Genomic DNA, 15,113 nt, shown 5'->3' on the forward strand with positions numbered 1-15,113 from the left:
GAAAAAAACAGAAAACATACATCTTTATTTATATTGTGCTTTTCTAAGTACTCGAAGACACTTATCATGGAGTCAATAAACACAACCAAACCAAAACACGGCGTCCTTACGCCTTAGGATGCCAGCCTTTAGCCCGCGAGCTCCTGGAGGTGCCTCTAGCGAGTGGACTCCAGCTTTGAGTACCATCACTCCATTTTAAGAGTAGGCTCCTAGTTATGCACATGTGGTAGCAATTTTGGGGGCGATAATCCCCCGCCCTCCTCTGCCCTGTGGGTCTACATAGAAGCCCCTTTTCCCGTACACCCCATCTAGTCTTCCCCCTTGTGAAGCTGTGGCCTTTCAGGCACCGCTCAACCCCTCGTTGCCATATAAAAGAGCTGACCAGCTGGAGTAGTAAACAATTTTGTTTACGGCAAAATGTAGAGTGTAATCAGTGGGACTGCATACTGGCAGCTGGCATCAATTGTCACCATGTTATTGACCACTATAATTAAGCACAGATCCTTTTTTTTCGAATTAAATAAACAAAAAGGCAGAGTGAAAGGTTCAGTACACAACGGGATATTCGGTACCAGTGTAGAAATGATATCTCTTTGAAAGGTAACAAGAGCAAATGTTTAATTTTTAAGATTTTATTAAAATACGGTGTGGAGTTTACCATCGGAAGTTACCATCACAAACATGATTGTTTCTAATAAAAAAGTAAACAAAACAAAAATAAAGCTTAAGAGCCTAGTTACAGGAGAACTTTTTTTTTTTTTTTTTGCAGTCTGGTGAAAGAAAACAAAAATCAATTCACACTGAGAGTGAGTGGAAAAAAATGTTCACATGTTGTAAAAATACATTTCCCAATTTTAACATTACACGTTCACTTCCAAACATTCATTCATTCCTTGTTAGATGGTTAAATGTCAGTGCCAAAAAAAAGCAAAACAGAAAAAAAAGAAGTTCAGACCTGTGCACAAAAGGGGAGAGCGGTTTCTAAAAACACAGGAGGTTGTTCTACATGGGGGCAGAAAACTTGGTACATGGGACATGAGACATGACAGAGGGTGACTGCTGGAGGATATGTGTGCATTTGAACCCTGAGAGAGAAAAAGTGACCGATTCTCATCGTAATTTTCTGCTTTTTTTTTTTGACAGACCACACCAGTGTCCACTATGCCCTCCTCCCCCTCCCAGCCCCACTGGGGCTCTGGCAGCACTGTGAAAGATGCTTTAAGAGCCCCAGGGTGGTAGTGGTGGGTGGGGGCATTCTCACACCCAAGAGTGAAATATCAGCTGTGGCTTTGTGAGCATTACACACTGTGCTTATGTTAGCCTGCGCACAAAACATGGTGCCGGGCTGACTTGAACTAGTCAGTTCAAAAAGAAAAATATAACATCTTAAATTTAGGCGCATTGGAGTTTTTTTGCATTCGAGTCCAAAACGAGGCTAAATGTGAAAAATAAATGCAACGTGCTGCAGATTTAGGCCCGGCGGGGTGTGAGGAGCTTTTTGCGGAACAGTCTCGATTGTGGCCCGTTCTTTTCGGCTGGATGTGTCTCCTGACTTTACCTACTGTGGTCAACTGTATTAAGGCAGTGAGTGGTTCCATGGCGGCTTTCTATAACAGCTATTTTTACAGGGAGAGAATAAGTAAGGCCCAGAGGATATCAGCTGGAAAAGACAGTTGGGATAAGACAAATAAAAAAATTAAATAAAAAAAAAAAATCACCAGTAGAGGGATCTCTTGTTTTTTCTCCAAAATGTTTCAGTACAACATGTAGAACACAGACAGCATATCCATAAAAATGAAATCCTACAATAAAACAGAATGCTTTTCATAACAGTGCACTGCTGAACTGAAAAATATATATATAATCAACAGCAAAATTTAAGATTACTATTATGCTCATATTCTGAACTATGGGGGTTATTTTTAAAAATATATACTCATCACATGACAGAGGAGCCTAGCATCTCAGACACGCTCCATGTCTCTCATAGACTCTGAGGGGAAACTGTACATCACTGGAAACTGACCACGACAAAAATGGCAACTCGTGTTGAAAACACTCTGAGAGGGAAAAGGCCGAGGAGCAGAGGGAAACAGCAAGATGACACAAATTCATTAAGCCAATAGTATTTCCCTTAAAAAAAATACCTCACATGCACTATAGATAGAGCAGACTGACAATGAAGGGGGAAGTAAAACAAAACTGCACCTACTTCTAAAAAAAAAAAAAAAAAAAAAACACAAAAAAACGAGCATACCACGACGACCGCCATTTGTTTTCTCCTTTTTCAATAGCCAGTAAGATGGAGGTCGAAACACAGTAACTACAGTCTGAAGTTTAAGAATGGGAAAGCGTTGTGCTGAAATTTCCCCAATGAAGAAATAAAAGTAAGCGGCAAAGAGATACGCATTGGTTTCGAAGCCTGAGTATTCAGTGACCTATAGCGAACCTAAAAGGATTTTGTCAATTCAGTTCATGGGGGCAACGTTTTTTTTTTTTTTTTATTGTATCATTACTGCTACAATTTCACAACCCTTCTGGTAAAGAACAGTAAAGAAGTATCTAGAAAATCTGTACAAAAAATAAAAGGGTATGCACGGTACATTCAATATCTGTTACTGAGGTACTAGAAAGGTGTTCCCTTGACACCAGGGCAACAGCGTTAAAGAGTTACTCCTAGGGACTATTCCTTTGGAAAGACAATAGCTTGTTATCGTAACAGGGTGAGGAAACATACAAACACGCATACAGACCCACACACACACTCATGTCCCCACCCACACACCACTGTCATTAACAAAGCCAGCATGCAAGAACACTGTCCCCTTGCTCCTACAGGGAAACTAAACTCTACTGTCCCCTCACGCTTAAAGGAATTGATGGATGCATACTGGTTCATGAGCAGATGAGTAGGGTGGGCCATGACAGTGAGAGGAGTGGAGGGTGGGGGGATGCAGGGTGGTGGTGGGATGCAGTGAGATCTTAAAAAACAATAAGGCGGTAGACAATCCCTCGTCACCCATCCTGTGTTCTGAATGTTGGCAGTGTGTGATCGTGTTTTTCATCACTACAGCTAACCGTGACTGAAAGTAGCTGCGCTGCGTGCAACTCTCCGCACACAGCTGAGCGGTCAGACAGCACCCTCTGCTGGCGAGGCCTGCAAATTCAAGGCCAGCGGCTCTCTGATATAACACTATTATCTCATGACAAAACAATCCATAAGGGCCAAGCATGTCTAAATACAGCATGGACTGTCCTAAAACTAGACGACCACAGCAGTAAAAGGTGGCAAAGGATGTTGGGTATCACCATAGGAGTACGAGCTGAGCAGATACAAAAACTTTACAGTCTGATGGAGCTCCACGCTGACTGCATTACAGATCCCTCTGCTGAGCCAGCGGACGACAGTGCCAAGGGGAGCTAAGGGCCAAACAGAGCTGAGGGGTAGATAGACGCCGGGTGGGGAGGACAGGATGCATGGTTTGTGATTCTGTCTTGTTTACTTTAGTACACATTTGCCCCATCACAGGAAAAAGTGGAGGAGAGTGAAAAAAAGAGAAGAAGAAGAAGAAGAAGAAGAAAAGAGCAGTAACATGAGCCATTAATGTACAAAGGGGGGCTTCGACCTATCTGCCTCTGTGCCTCTACTGGTCGGTCAGAGGAGGACTGCAGGAGGCAGTGGACTGTAAAGCCTCATGTCAGAAATGCTATATCATATTTTTTTTTTCTTTTTTTACAAACAAACAACACCTAGAATCACAACAGGGCAACTTTCCATTAAAACAACAGCCAACTAAGGATATAAACCAATCCAATCATTGAATCCTTGAGAACACAGTTATTGCTGACATTGTGGGGGAGTGAAAGGGAGAGGGGGATGGCAGGCGGGTGGGTGAGATGGTGACAGGGATGGAGGTATGGAGGTGTGTGTGTGCATGTGTGTGTGTGTGTGTATTCTGAGGGTGTGGGTGGGATGGGGCTAGCTGTGGATAGGTCACTCCTGGGCTGGTTATGTGATCTGAGGAACAAGACTGTGTAGATCCACATCAGGTCAAACTGGCGCTGCCGGTGTACTGGAGGGGCGGGCTGTGTCTGATGCTGGGAGGTGGGGGGCGGGGGGTTTCCAGAGGCGACGGAATGTGCTGGTGGCAGCAGGGGGGCTATTGGTCAGAGGGGATGTCTCTGTCGGCTTCGGCCTTATTAGGGGAAGGGGCGTGAGGGGGGTGGGAGACCGGGGTGATGCCGTGTGGTAGGGTTCCTGAAACGAGGCTTTCAACCCCTCCACCAGCTCCTGGGAGACCCCCTGCTGCTGCAACATTGATCAGACCAGGAAATCTGAAACACAGATGAACAAAAAATACGATAGCGTCTTGATTTAAAAAAGAAAAATAATCTTTTGAAAATCCTGAAGTGTTACCCTGTCCAGTATCATCTTCTACATCCACTTCTCTCACCTGTAAGTGGTTCCATTAAGTTCTGAGTGAACAGCGGCTGCCTCCATGCTTGGCCACTGAGAGGCTGCCATCAGATACTCCTTATTAACGCAGTTCTTCAGACTGTCGGGGATTCGCCCTTGAGTGGGGAAAACAGGTTGTGTTACTCAGAGGTTTTCTGGGGAAAAACTGTCTTTTATTTTTTACTACCTGATCAATTTCAGGGCTGTACCTTAATCTGAATTCCCAAGACAACTCTGTTTTGTCGGTTTAGACCAAATAATCAACTTTTCATATGTTGTAGTGCTGTACTGAATAGTTCGATGCTACATTCATAATGTTGACTGTAAAATTCTAAAATCGGCATTTGAATACTGCGCAGTCTATTTGTTGTACTGTAAAAAACGCAGTGTTTCTGGGGTTGCAGATAAAGATAAGGCTACACGAATAACTATTTCTCCCATGCATTTATTCTGCATGATCATTATTATCCTCCGATTTCACGTTTCACAGTTGAGGACTTCCCACAGACACCAAACAGAGCGGAGATGTGAAGATAACTTACAGGTACCGCTTAAAAACTGGCTCAGTCGTGAATAGTATGAATATTAGATTGGAGTGGAGGCTTTGTAGGATTGTTTCCAACTTGTGTGATCCAAATATTGCCAATAACTCCAGAGCATTTTGAAGTAAAAAAAAACAACAACATTGAATCAAAAAAGATAAACATAATCATTCCCAAAAAATGTGTATCTATCAAAATACTCTGCATCAATCAAGATTTGTTGACGTCTAGGTTTCAAAAACTACATTTTCACTGCGGTCAAATGTTTGCTCTCTTATTTGATAAGAAAATCTACAAATAGTATAATATCCATAACATTAGAGTAGCCTTATTTGGATCTGCAACTGTGCAAAATTAAAATCTGTTCATCTTCAATTAAAAAGGAAGAAAGAGAACTGAAGCTGCGCAGCAAACCAATGTCAACGTGACTGAAGCTTTGAGGCTTTTAACCACTCAGTAGAGCCCTATGATGAAGTAAATCACCATCAATGTTGTACACACTCCAACAAATTAGTTTTTTCAGAGAATGAAAACATTACAACTTGCAGTGGAGTTGAATTTGTGTAGTTCCAATCTACTGCATCTATAATGTATCACTCAATTTATTTAAATGAAAGAGGCTTGATCCTGCTCAGTGAGAAGTGTCTTACCAGTGATGGCGCGACGAACCTCCCTGGCTGCCTCCTCGCGAGCCTCTACGGAGGCCTGCTCACTGTACCAGGATGTGTGCGGAGTACAGATTAAATTGGGGGCATCCTTCAGAGGGCCTGTTGAAAAACTGTTCAGAAAGGAAAAAGTTGTTAGAGAAGAGTGATGAGGTTGTGTATCAGCCACAGCTATTGGGTGTCACTTGAGTATCATGGTTACCTGAAAGGTTCCGTCTCATGGACGTCCAGGGCAGCCCCTCGTATCCGGCCCTCTTTCAAGGCCTGAGCCAATGCTTTCTCGTCGACCAGACCGCCTCTTGACGTGTTCACCAGGAAGGCTCCCTGACGCATCTGTATCACAGAATTAGTAACAGTATGCTTAAACCATGGAGAGCAGGCAATTTCTTCTCATCTGTAATACAGACTGTCCTAAAATATGGATGCAACTACTGGTTATAGCCAAACATCAATGTTCTAGACTTTCTATACAACTGAGCTTCAACATTGTCAGCCAAATGTTTGAGTCGGGATTTTAAGCGGCGTGTAAAAACAGAATGCCAATTCTTGCTCTCAATGTTTAAGCTTGCAGATTTTCTGGATGATAATATAGACGGTTCAAGGTTCTGCATATTAAACTTGACAGGATGCAGAACATTTCTTTATCTGTTTTTACGCGGTTAAACAAAAAAAGCATGATTACATTAAGAAATGGTCATGCTGCTAAAGGATTAAATTACCTAGCTGATGCATTTTTGTTTGGCATATTCAGAGTTCACGCACACACCTGTTTGATGGTGAAGTCATTAATGAGATGGTGGTTGTGCTCGTTGAGGCTGCAGTGGAGGGATACGCAGTCAGAGTGGATAAGCAGGTCCTGCAGAGTGGCCATGCGCTGCAGGCCCAGAGAACGCTCCACCCCATCAGGCAGGTAAGGGTCATAAAAAATGACGCCGAATCCAAAGGCTTTAGCCCGCAGAGCCACTGCTTGGCCAACACGTCCTGGAAAACAAAGAGAGATGGTAAGATTATCAACATGCTGCTGTAGCGCCTTTGTTGGAAATAAAATAAAAAATCTGCCTGTTCTGACCATCTGTCAAGCTTAAATTAATCAGAGCTCCTAAAGCAGTCGAGAACCAAAAAACCTTATTCAAAAATAACCTCTGATTTAAGGAAATGTTAGAATAACTGGCAAAAGTGCTCCCGAACACATTTAGACACCCAAGTCCACACTCTTCACTCACCTAGTCCGATGATGCCCAGCGTCTCCCCCCGGATACGGGCTGCACCACCAGCTACCTCCCTGATCTGCTCCACACTCGAGGCACGGGTTCCCTCCCTGAGGGCCTGGTGCATCCAGGTGACTCGCCTGTACAGGTTGAGGATCAGACATAGCGAAGTGTCGGCTGTCTCCTCCACAGACGATGCTGGCACGTTACAGACTGCTATGCCTGGATGACCGATTAAAAGTAGAACATACATATTAATATCTCTGTGTGTTACTCTGTGCAGATAATATGTTTAAAGTTCTGCCCACTCACCGAGCTCGGCAGCTGCTTTGATGTCAACGTTGTCGAAGCCCGAGCCAATTCTGACAATAACACGAAGGCCTTTAAACTTTTCCAAGTCATCTCTGGAGAGAGTGATGGTGTGGTAGAGAAGGGCAGCAACTGCCTCATTGAGCACCTACAGAAGACACATGCATCAAAAATCATTTTAAAAATCACATAAAACTTAACTTCAACAACTGTGAGGAACTGACGATGTGAGGGAGACAGTTCTGCTTGATATAATAAAACGAGGCAGCTTTTTGGGCAGATCTTAATTATTTTCAAACTACATACTAGTAAAATAAGGATATGAATCCTCATGGATTCGGATCACGGTATAGACGTGTGTGTGTGTGTCTTTTCTACCTTCTCATGAATCTCTTGTGTGGACTGGGCATCGCAGAAGGCCACTGTGGCCACATCTTTGAGGATGGGCATTTCCACAGTGCAGTCGCGCCCGTCCAGCAGGGCAACCAGGGGCCGCGGGTGCATTGGCCCGTTCAAGATGGGGGGTCGGATACCTGAGTCAAGCAGGATAACATCAGAGGCAAATGAACACATCTTTTAATCAAAAACATAGATTGTTTGTCAGCTAAAACTACATTTACAAGATTACATTTGAACACATTATAACATATCATTTTCTGCGCAAGACACTAAACTCTCAGTTGCTCCCCGGCGCCTCACGACAGCACACTGCTCCTTAATTATCAAGGATGGTTTTAATGCAGAAAATAATTTTCCCAAGTGGATTAACAGAGCATAATTTCTTTATTTTCTATGGTACATGTGTAAAAGACCATGTCAATACTACAATGTTTTCATGCATAGCTTTTGCTACGTTTACCAACGTTTTAAAGCCCCGAAACCTTTAAAAACGCTCCATAAGTAGGGTTGGGTACCAAAAGCCTATGCAACCATTGCCAACCAGACCACGTCGACCAGACGATTTAAATACTATTTTTCACACTACTGTGATGACTCCGTCCTGGCAACTGGTAACAATAGCTTATCGTTTGTATAGCTACATTAGCGAACTAGCCATCAACCTTTTAACAGAGAAAATGCCAAAAAGGTAAATGGTAAAAATGTGGCTGAATTTCGCAAAAAAAGATGCAAACAACTCAACGTGCAACAAATGCAACAAAACAATTGTGTGTAAAGAAGAAGAGCCGAACTCCAAGAGAGAAAAGCTCCGTTTTCTCCACCTAACTTTGTTGGAGATACATCTGTTGAAAATGCAGGAATCTGGACAAGAAAGCTGCAGAGTTTCTAGAGAGGGAAAAGACTCCAAACGATAACTATAAACTTCACTGAGATTATTAAGAGACGTTTGTTCTTTGGTTCATTTGGTGTTTATTGAATTTAAGAGCAGCTCCGTCTGGCTTAGAAAAGCTCTCCCAGTGCCGACGTGTAGTCCAGTAAAGCAGCAGAGTTTGGAGAATCCAACTGTTTCTGAGTCGAGTTCTGCTGCACACGGTCCCATCAGGTCCCCTGAAACTTGTGTTTGTTCTTTTTTTAAATATATTGTTTATAGTTTGAAGTTAAAAAGTTTGAAGTCAAGTGTCTTGTATTGATTTATATTTATAGTATACTTTAAAACATTAATATATTGTTCAATTTGAAGTCTTGGCAATAAAAAAAAAGCGTTTAATGTCTGCAATTGTCGTTTTGTGCTTTTTTTTAAAGAATCGGTTCAGGAACCGTTTAGGCAATGGTATTCTTTTAAAAGTATCGTTTTAGCACCGGTATCGGGAAAAAACAAAACAATATCCATCCCTATTATAAGTTAGATACATTTGGAAACTCCGGAGTAACCAACCGCATGAGGTTGACTCCAGCATTCGCAATTTGATTGGGCCTTAAATCACGACGTATTCTTCCACCATTTGTCACCCCCGTCACTTGACCCTTTTCTGGAAGAACACAAACAACAACAGCCTTGATTTTCGAATTGACTACCAGGTAAATTTAACATAGATATTGATTACAGGCATTGCTGACCATATTGTCTTTACAAGCAGCTGTTGTGCAGTTAAATTCTGTATTTCATAATAGTACTTCCTACATGTAGAGGAAGCAGCTGTTATTGGAGCAGTTAGCAAGCGTCATGTTCAGCCCCTATGGAGCAGGCGTTTTAAGTAACGGTTTGTGGAGGGCGATGTACAAACAATTGCAAACTTTCCTTTTCTTATTAATGCTTCGTTAGAACCACACAACTATTGTGAAGTCCACACAAACTGTAAACCAACAAAAGCAGTAATAGCTCTCCAGTGTGACAAAGACTTCAGCAAACAGCAGAGCGACAAGTGGGACAAAAAACAAGTGAGTGAGAGATGCGTGTTGACCAAACCTATTCACCAATAATCTAGTAAACTTTGATATGAAAGTGTTTATTTTGATGTAAATGTGATGTGTGTAAATCTATAGGAATTTGTCTTACTTATTATCCATTGCTACATGCAACAAAGCAGTCAACCCAACTATTGCACAAAACAATCTACTTCAGACAAATGCAGAGTGACCGAGCAAGACCTGCAGCCTTGAAACTAATGAAACTCAACTAAACATTTCGAATTTTAAGTGAAATATGTCTGAGTTTTTGATTAAGAGTTTAGAGAAAGTATCAATCTCTACCAATTATTATTCAAGACTACAATAATACTCTGTCGGATTTTCTTTACACCAGCACCCGCATGCCCAATGTATGTGAATAGTGATGCGATTTGTTTTCAGTCTTTCTTGTGCAAACGATGCTGAAATGTTGGTGCGGACAGAGAGTGTTCGTTTTAAAACCATTGTTTTAAACTAAAACGTAGTAGTGTGGAATCCTAAATCTGTGACAAGTGTCCAGCATCCTTGCCTATTTGGTATTGAACTCCAGCTCTGTTGAACCTGGAACCAGTAAACACCATCTAGCTTTCATTGATGCATCTCTGTTCAACTCGGATCCTTCGACCACCCATAAGGGGGAAAGTTACATTTTTGATAATGATGCTGAAGTGTAGAAAGATGACCCGCTACTGTATGAGAGAAGCACACACGCACGGTGGACGACAAGGGAAGAGGTGATGGAGTGTGGCGGCTGGGGGAGGGGTGGAGAAAACTGCGGGTCTAGGAGAGCAGGCGGTGGGGGTTCATGAGGGGGTCTGAGTCATGACCTAAATTCTCCTGTCTGCAAGAGTCCCTCTTCCTATTTTTCTGGTTCTCCCCTTTCTCATATTCACACACACCTTACCGACGAACATCTGCATACTTGGCCAATGTGCACCGTGGTCCCTTAGCATCATTCCAACAAAGGAAACGGGGCATGTCAAACACAACTAAATGCCACATTTCTGCCAATGCATTGGTATTAAATGAGGAGAAATTGATACCGTTATATCTGCAAATACTTTACAGCTCTCCCTCCCTGCAGTTCTTGGCTTCGACTGGCCCCACACATGAACTAGTAAACACTATCTTGCCCCTGCTGTGTGACAGGTGTGTGTGTGTGTGTGTGTGTGTGTGTGTGTCAGGGTGGGGGAGTGCGTCTCGCTGGAACATTTACTTGGACAGAGGGCAGGAGGTAATGGTGAGACTGCAGAGGAGGGAAGGGAGCTGGTAGCCGAGAGTGGAAAACAAATATTTGTGAACACTTCCTCTTACGTTGCATGAACAGCACACATAAATTAAGAAAAACATACAGCCTGGTACAGGTATAAATATGTATTACAATGTACTTCTCTATTGCACTCCATTTAGCGGTGTGATTCACAATTATTGCAGATGGCTCAAGAATGCTAACAGGCCTACTGCTACACGCTGAACGCACAAAGAGACGCTTACTATGTAGAAAAAAAACTAAAGAGATTCACCACAAAGACCCCTCTGAAAAAGTAGTTCTGGAAATATACAAGTAGGCCTACACAAAGAGTAATTTGAGTATAGGACACTGGCATACCCGAGGCCTACTAAGCGCAAGCATGGCCGCACACACAATACAATTCATTCAGTGATTCATTCATTCTCCCTCCCTCTCCCTTTCTTTCCCCTCACTCCCTCCTCCTCTTCTCTCTCCCTCTGGCCGCAGTTGGAGGAGTAAGAGGTGAGGGGGGGAGGGGCAGCAAACGATGATAATGCAGCAAGCAGCGGTACTCCACCCAGACGCAGCTACATACACACACACACACACACACACACGAGTATTCAGTTCCTTCTTGACGGCTGCGACAAAACCAATACGTGCTGAACATAAAAGGGAAACTGCACACAGATAGCTGCTCCACACCCAAACCGTAGATCTCTACCCCAACACGTCACAAATTTCAAAAACACATGCCAAAATAGAAAACACATGAGCACCAGGCCTAACCTTGCATTATGAAGTCTGTGAGCCTGTCTTCCTCTCTCTCTCCCCTTGCTCTCCCTCTATCGCTCTTTTTTTTCTCCCTCTCTCTCTGTCAGCCTGCTCTTGGCTGGCTGGATCCCAGCTGTCATCCCCGCCCAGACCCTCCCCCACGCACAGCCTCCAATCACCAATCAGCTCCATTGAGGGCCAGCCAACCAGCACTAACCTCATTAGCATAGTTGAGGCTGAGGCCGAAGGCAGTTTGGGCTGTTGTCGTTTTTTAAAGAGACAGCTGGACCGTTTCCCTGTAGTTGCGGCCACGACCCTTCACCTTGTCCTCTCCCTCAAACCCGTCTCCAGAGACTCACCCAGACTGTTCCCTCCATTTTAGCACACCATTATGTCTGATTTCCACCATCTACTGGCCACTCTACAACAGCTCAGAATACTGCCTCTTTTAGAAATGTGAACTGTACCATCCGTGACTGTGTACCACCATAACAATTACTTGGTTTCTGTTTTCTTCAATATGGAATACAGTGCATGGCTTCCATTCGTACGTTCCTTGCGTACCAATTTAATACATATAAATTGACAAACCTGCTTCACCATCAAATGTTGGGAGTTCTTAGAGGACTTTGGTAAAAAACATTGCAATATGTATGTGTTCTGGGGAAAAAAGTACTTCCAGTCAACCCAAGGAAGAAGAAGGGAGCGAAATGGTGAAATAGTGATTCATCTGCGAGGAGAAGAGAGCCGAATTTGCCCTAGGCTGGGAATTTTGTCTTATTTATCATTGAACAGACAGAGTGAGTACATTGAGCTTATTATTATAATTGTTAAACCTAAAAGAACCTACATATCCCACACACACACACACACACACACACACACACACACACACACACACACACACACACACACACACACACACACACACACACACACACACACACACCAGTTCCTTCCATTGCTTTATACAAACACATTAGTAAATTCACAATATTGCAGGCCAACCATTAGCCTTTCATCCAAGTAAAATAGAAGACAGAATTACAGCAACACCAGAATATTCCCAGCATGGCAGGAAAATATCTTAAAATGAACCATTATATAGCAGAAATATATAGCATATTATGAAACTGTCAGCAAATGGTTTTGCAAAATTAAATGAAAAAAAAAACATTTCATTGTTTTCTAGTTCAAATAGAAAAACAATCTGCCCTCGCTATGGTTTGCCTATATAGTTAACAGAGTTGCAGATCAAATATGGTGTTTTTACAACTTCACATATTTGAAATCATTATGTTTCATAAATACAGGGCCCAACTGTCCAAATTGATGGATTTGATCACCTACAAAGTATACTTTATATTTTAATGTTTTACATGAAAACAACTAAATATACCTGATAAAGGAAAATTCTTACTTTTACTTTGTTTACAAGTATAAATCTCACCCTCACAAATGCGGTCAAGTCTCTGCCGCTTGACTTGTTTGTGTTTGTCCATCAGAGCCATAGACCGTGCAGTCTGAACCTGGGACAGAGAAGAACAGATCCAAGTCCTATGGAGGGCCTTTAATGTTGTCCACTTAGTTTCACCTGCACAAACACACACAAAACAAGCAAAAAGAGATAGTACAGAACAGAATAATCATAGTTCATTTGTTTATATTTCCACATGATCTGAAGAAATAGTGATTAAAACTGTTAAAAAAAATAAAAATAAAGTGCCAGAACTATCTTGAATTTTGGTGGACTACAAAGGAACTACATTTCTTGTCTGTATGAAAAAAGTATAAGTGTGTGTTAATATTACAACATGGACATGATACCTATACAAGTGAAGAAACCACAATTTAAAGTGAAAACAAGAAGTTGATAATAGAGGATTATTTCTCCAGGGACAGACAGAAGTGACTTACCTGGAGAACCGAGTCTGTTGTGCCGGTCAAATTGACAATTTCGTTTCCACTGTAAACAATGAGAAAGCATATTGATTTTAGATCATGTCAATGGCACAGTATCACTACAGGTGTCTGGTTAACACATGGAGTTAAGACTACTATTCTTACAATATCGCCATGTTGGGTGACTCAAACAGAGATGTTAATAAAATGTAACTAGTATTATATGAAACCCCTCTTGACAACAGAGTTTAGTTAAAAAGGTAATGTGTGTCCCGAACTGATTCAGAAGTGGCTCTCGAGGAGTAAAAGTGACTTTATCTCCATAGTGTGTTTCTACATCTAACCTGTTAACGGCTGTCCATCATGAAATACAACTTTGTGTTCAACTTTATTTTCCCTTGCGATAAAACCACCACTCTCTCACACAATAACCAATCACATTAAACTACACCGCGGAGTCACCGGTCAAATAGTGACGCTGTTATATCAAGTTATGTACCAGTAACCTGACGTTAATAGTGTAACTACTATTAGCCTTTCGTTAGCACCCAAGTGACCGTTAACTAGCTAATGCTGCTAGCTAACCCGCTTCTGGTACTGAATGGTGATTCATATGTACATGTTTATTCAAATACTAAAGTCATCCGGTTCGTATTAAGCGGCTATTCGATCATAATTAACGCGTTTGTTCTAAGGTATTAACTTCTGAATAGCTGATGCTAACTACACACATAGCACGGGGGCTAGTTAGCCGATGTTGCTTAGCTAGCGTTAAACCCAAACACAAACAGTTGAGGACTTTTAAGTAGCTTAATTTAGTGAAAACTACAATTCCCTGCCAACTCCGAATACGCGCAGCATTTTGGTGTTATTTCGCTGCCACAAATGTGTTAAGCGTGTCAAGAGAAAAAAAAGCCATAGCTACATTTATCAGGCGCTTGCAGCCTTGCTAAAGTTAGCACGCCTGCGCCGTTAAGTAGCGTGCCGCTGAGCAAGAGCTGCAAACGGCGGGGGGAGCCCAGCTCGTCCGAGTTGTTATCAGCGAGTGGCGCTACAATGTGAAATATCTGACCCACGGGCTAAACAGTTGGTTAATTCTACAGGGAACGTGTGAGTCGTCCACATGGCTGAATTCAAGCAAAACTACTTTGGAAACCCAGTGACCGAATCTTGCAAGTAATGTCAGTTATTTACCCCGGATAAACTCTTTCGAGAGTGCTGAGGCAGTGTGCGTGCGTCGGTGGCGTTCCCTCTCTCCCGATCGCCATGAAATTAGACAAAAGAGGAAGTGGCCTGTTGGTGGGGGGGTCAGACAGTCTGTGAAAAAGCATCGGTGGACTGCAAGGAGCGCCCTCACCGTCCACGGCGGAACGGCAATCTCAATCTCACATGTGCAAAACTTTTCAGAGCGACATGCTTCGTTTATACAATTGTGAAACTTTAAACTTTAAATTAAAGGTGGATTTAGCTTCAACCGCAGATTAAAGTTTTCAGACATCCATTTAAGGTATTCGCCTCGGAAAGAGACGTTATTTGTATTACGTTGAAGCAAGCTATATTTCGCTTTTTGTTAAAACCTTTGTTTTTCCCTCAACAGAACATGTAGTTAGTAAAGTCAGATTGGACTTCATGCATTTCAATGCAACGTCTTATACTTAACTCAACCACTAGGTGTCACAA

General features: G+C 42.4%; 1 protein-coding gene across 3 annotated transcripts; it reads right to left on the reverse strand.

Moving 5' to 3' along the window:
* Window positions 1-648: 648 nt before the first annotated feature.
* Window positions 649-14,527, reverse strand: ctbp1 (C-terminal binding protein 1). Of its 3 annotated transcripts, none has more exons than XM_068586016.1 (11): window positions 14,359-14,527; window positions 13,449-13,497; window positions 12,988-13,125; window positions 7,559-7,713; window positions 7,184-7,328; window positions 6,887-7,093; window positions 6,430-6,644; window positions 5,866-5,996; window positions 5,649-5,776; window positions 4,455-4,572; window positions 649-4,335 (listed from the first exon to the last, which is right to left on the reverse strand). In XM_068586016.1, the coding sequence occupies exons 3-11, from the start codon at window positions 13,040-13,042 to the stop codon at window positions 4,161-4,163; spliced, it is 1,329 nt and encodes a 442-aa protein (XP_068442117.1). In that variant the 5' UTR covers window positions 13,043-13,125; window positions 13,449-13,497; window positions 14,359-14,527; the 3' UTR covers window positions 649-4,160. The 3 variants fall into 3 exon arrangements, with proteins under 3 accessions (XP_068442117.1, XP_068442107.1, XP_068442127.1); XM_068586006.1 differs by having other exon boundaries at window positions 12,982-13,125; window positions 14,359-14,525; XM_068586026.1 differs by lacking the exons at window positions 12,988-13,125; window positions 13,449-13,497; window positions 14,359-14,527 and adding an exon at window positions 11,547-11,668.
* Between the last annotated feature and the right edge of the window lie 586 nt (window positions 14,528-15,113).

This window comes from Clinocottus analis, unplaced genomic scaffold, assembly GCF_023055335.1.
Source record: "Clinocottus analis isolate CAN_PGR_092001 unplaced genomic scaffold, fCliAna1.0.p SCAF_10, whole genome shotgun sequence".
Classification (NCBI taxonomy): domain Eukaryota; kingdom Metazoa; phylum Chordata; class Actinopteri; order Perciformes; family Cottidae; genus Clinocottus; species Clinocottus analis.

What these genes read in the sequence shown, in the direction of transcription:
- ctbp1 (XM_068586006.1), bottom strand. Translation starts at nt 13,042, where the DNA reads ATGGCTCTGATGGACAAACACAAACAAGTCAAGCGGCAGAGACTTGAC. An exon ending in ACTTGACCGCATTTGTGAGG is followed by an intron (nt 7,714 to 12,981) that starts GTGAGATTTATA and finishes TGCTTGACTCAG; the next exon opens with GTATCCGACCCCCCATCTTG. An exon ending in CAAAGCAGCTGCCGAGCTCG is followed by an intron (nt 7,094 to 7,183) that starts GTGAGTGGGCAG and finishes TCGGTCATCCAG; the next exon opens with GCATAGCAGTCTGTAACGTG.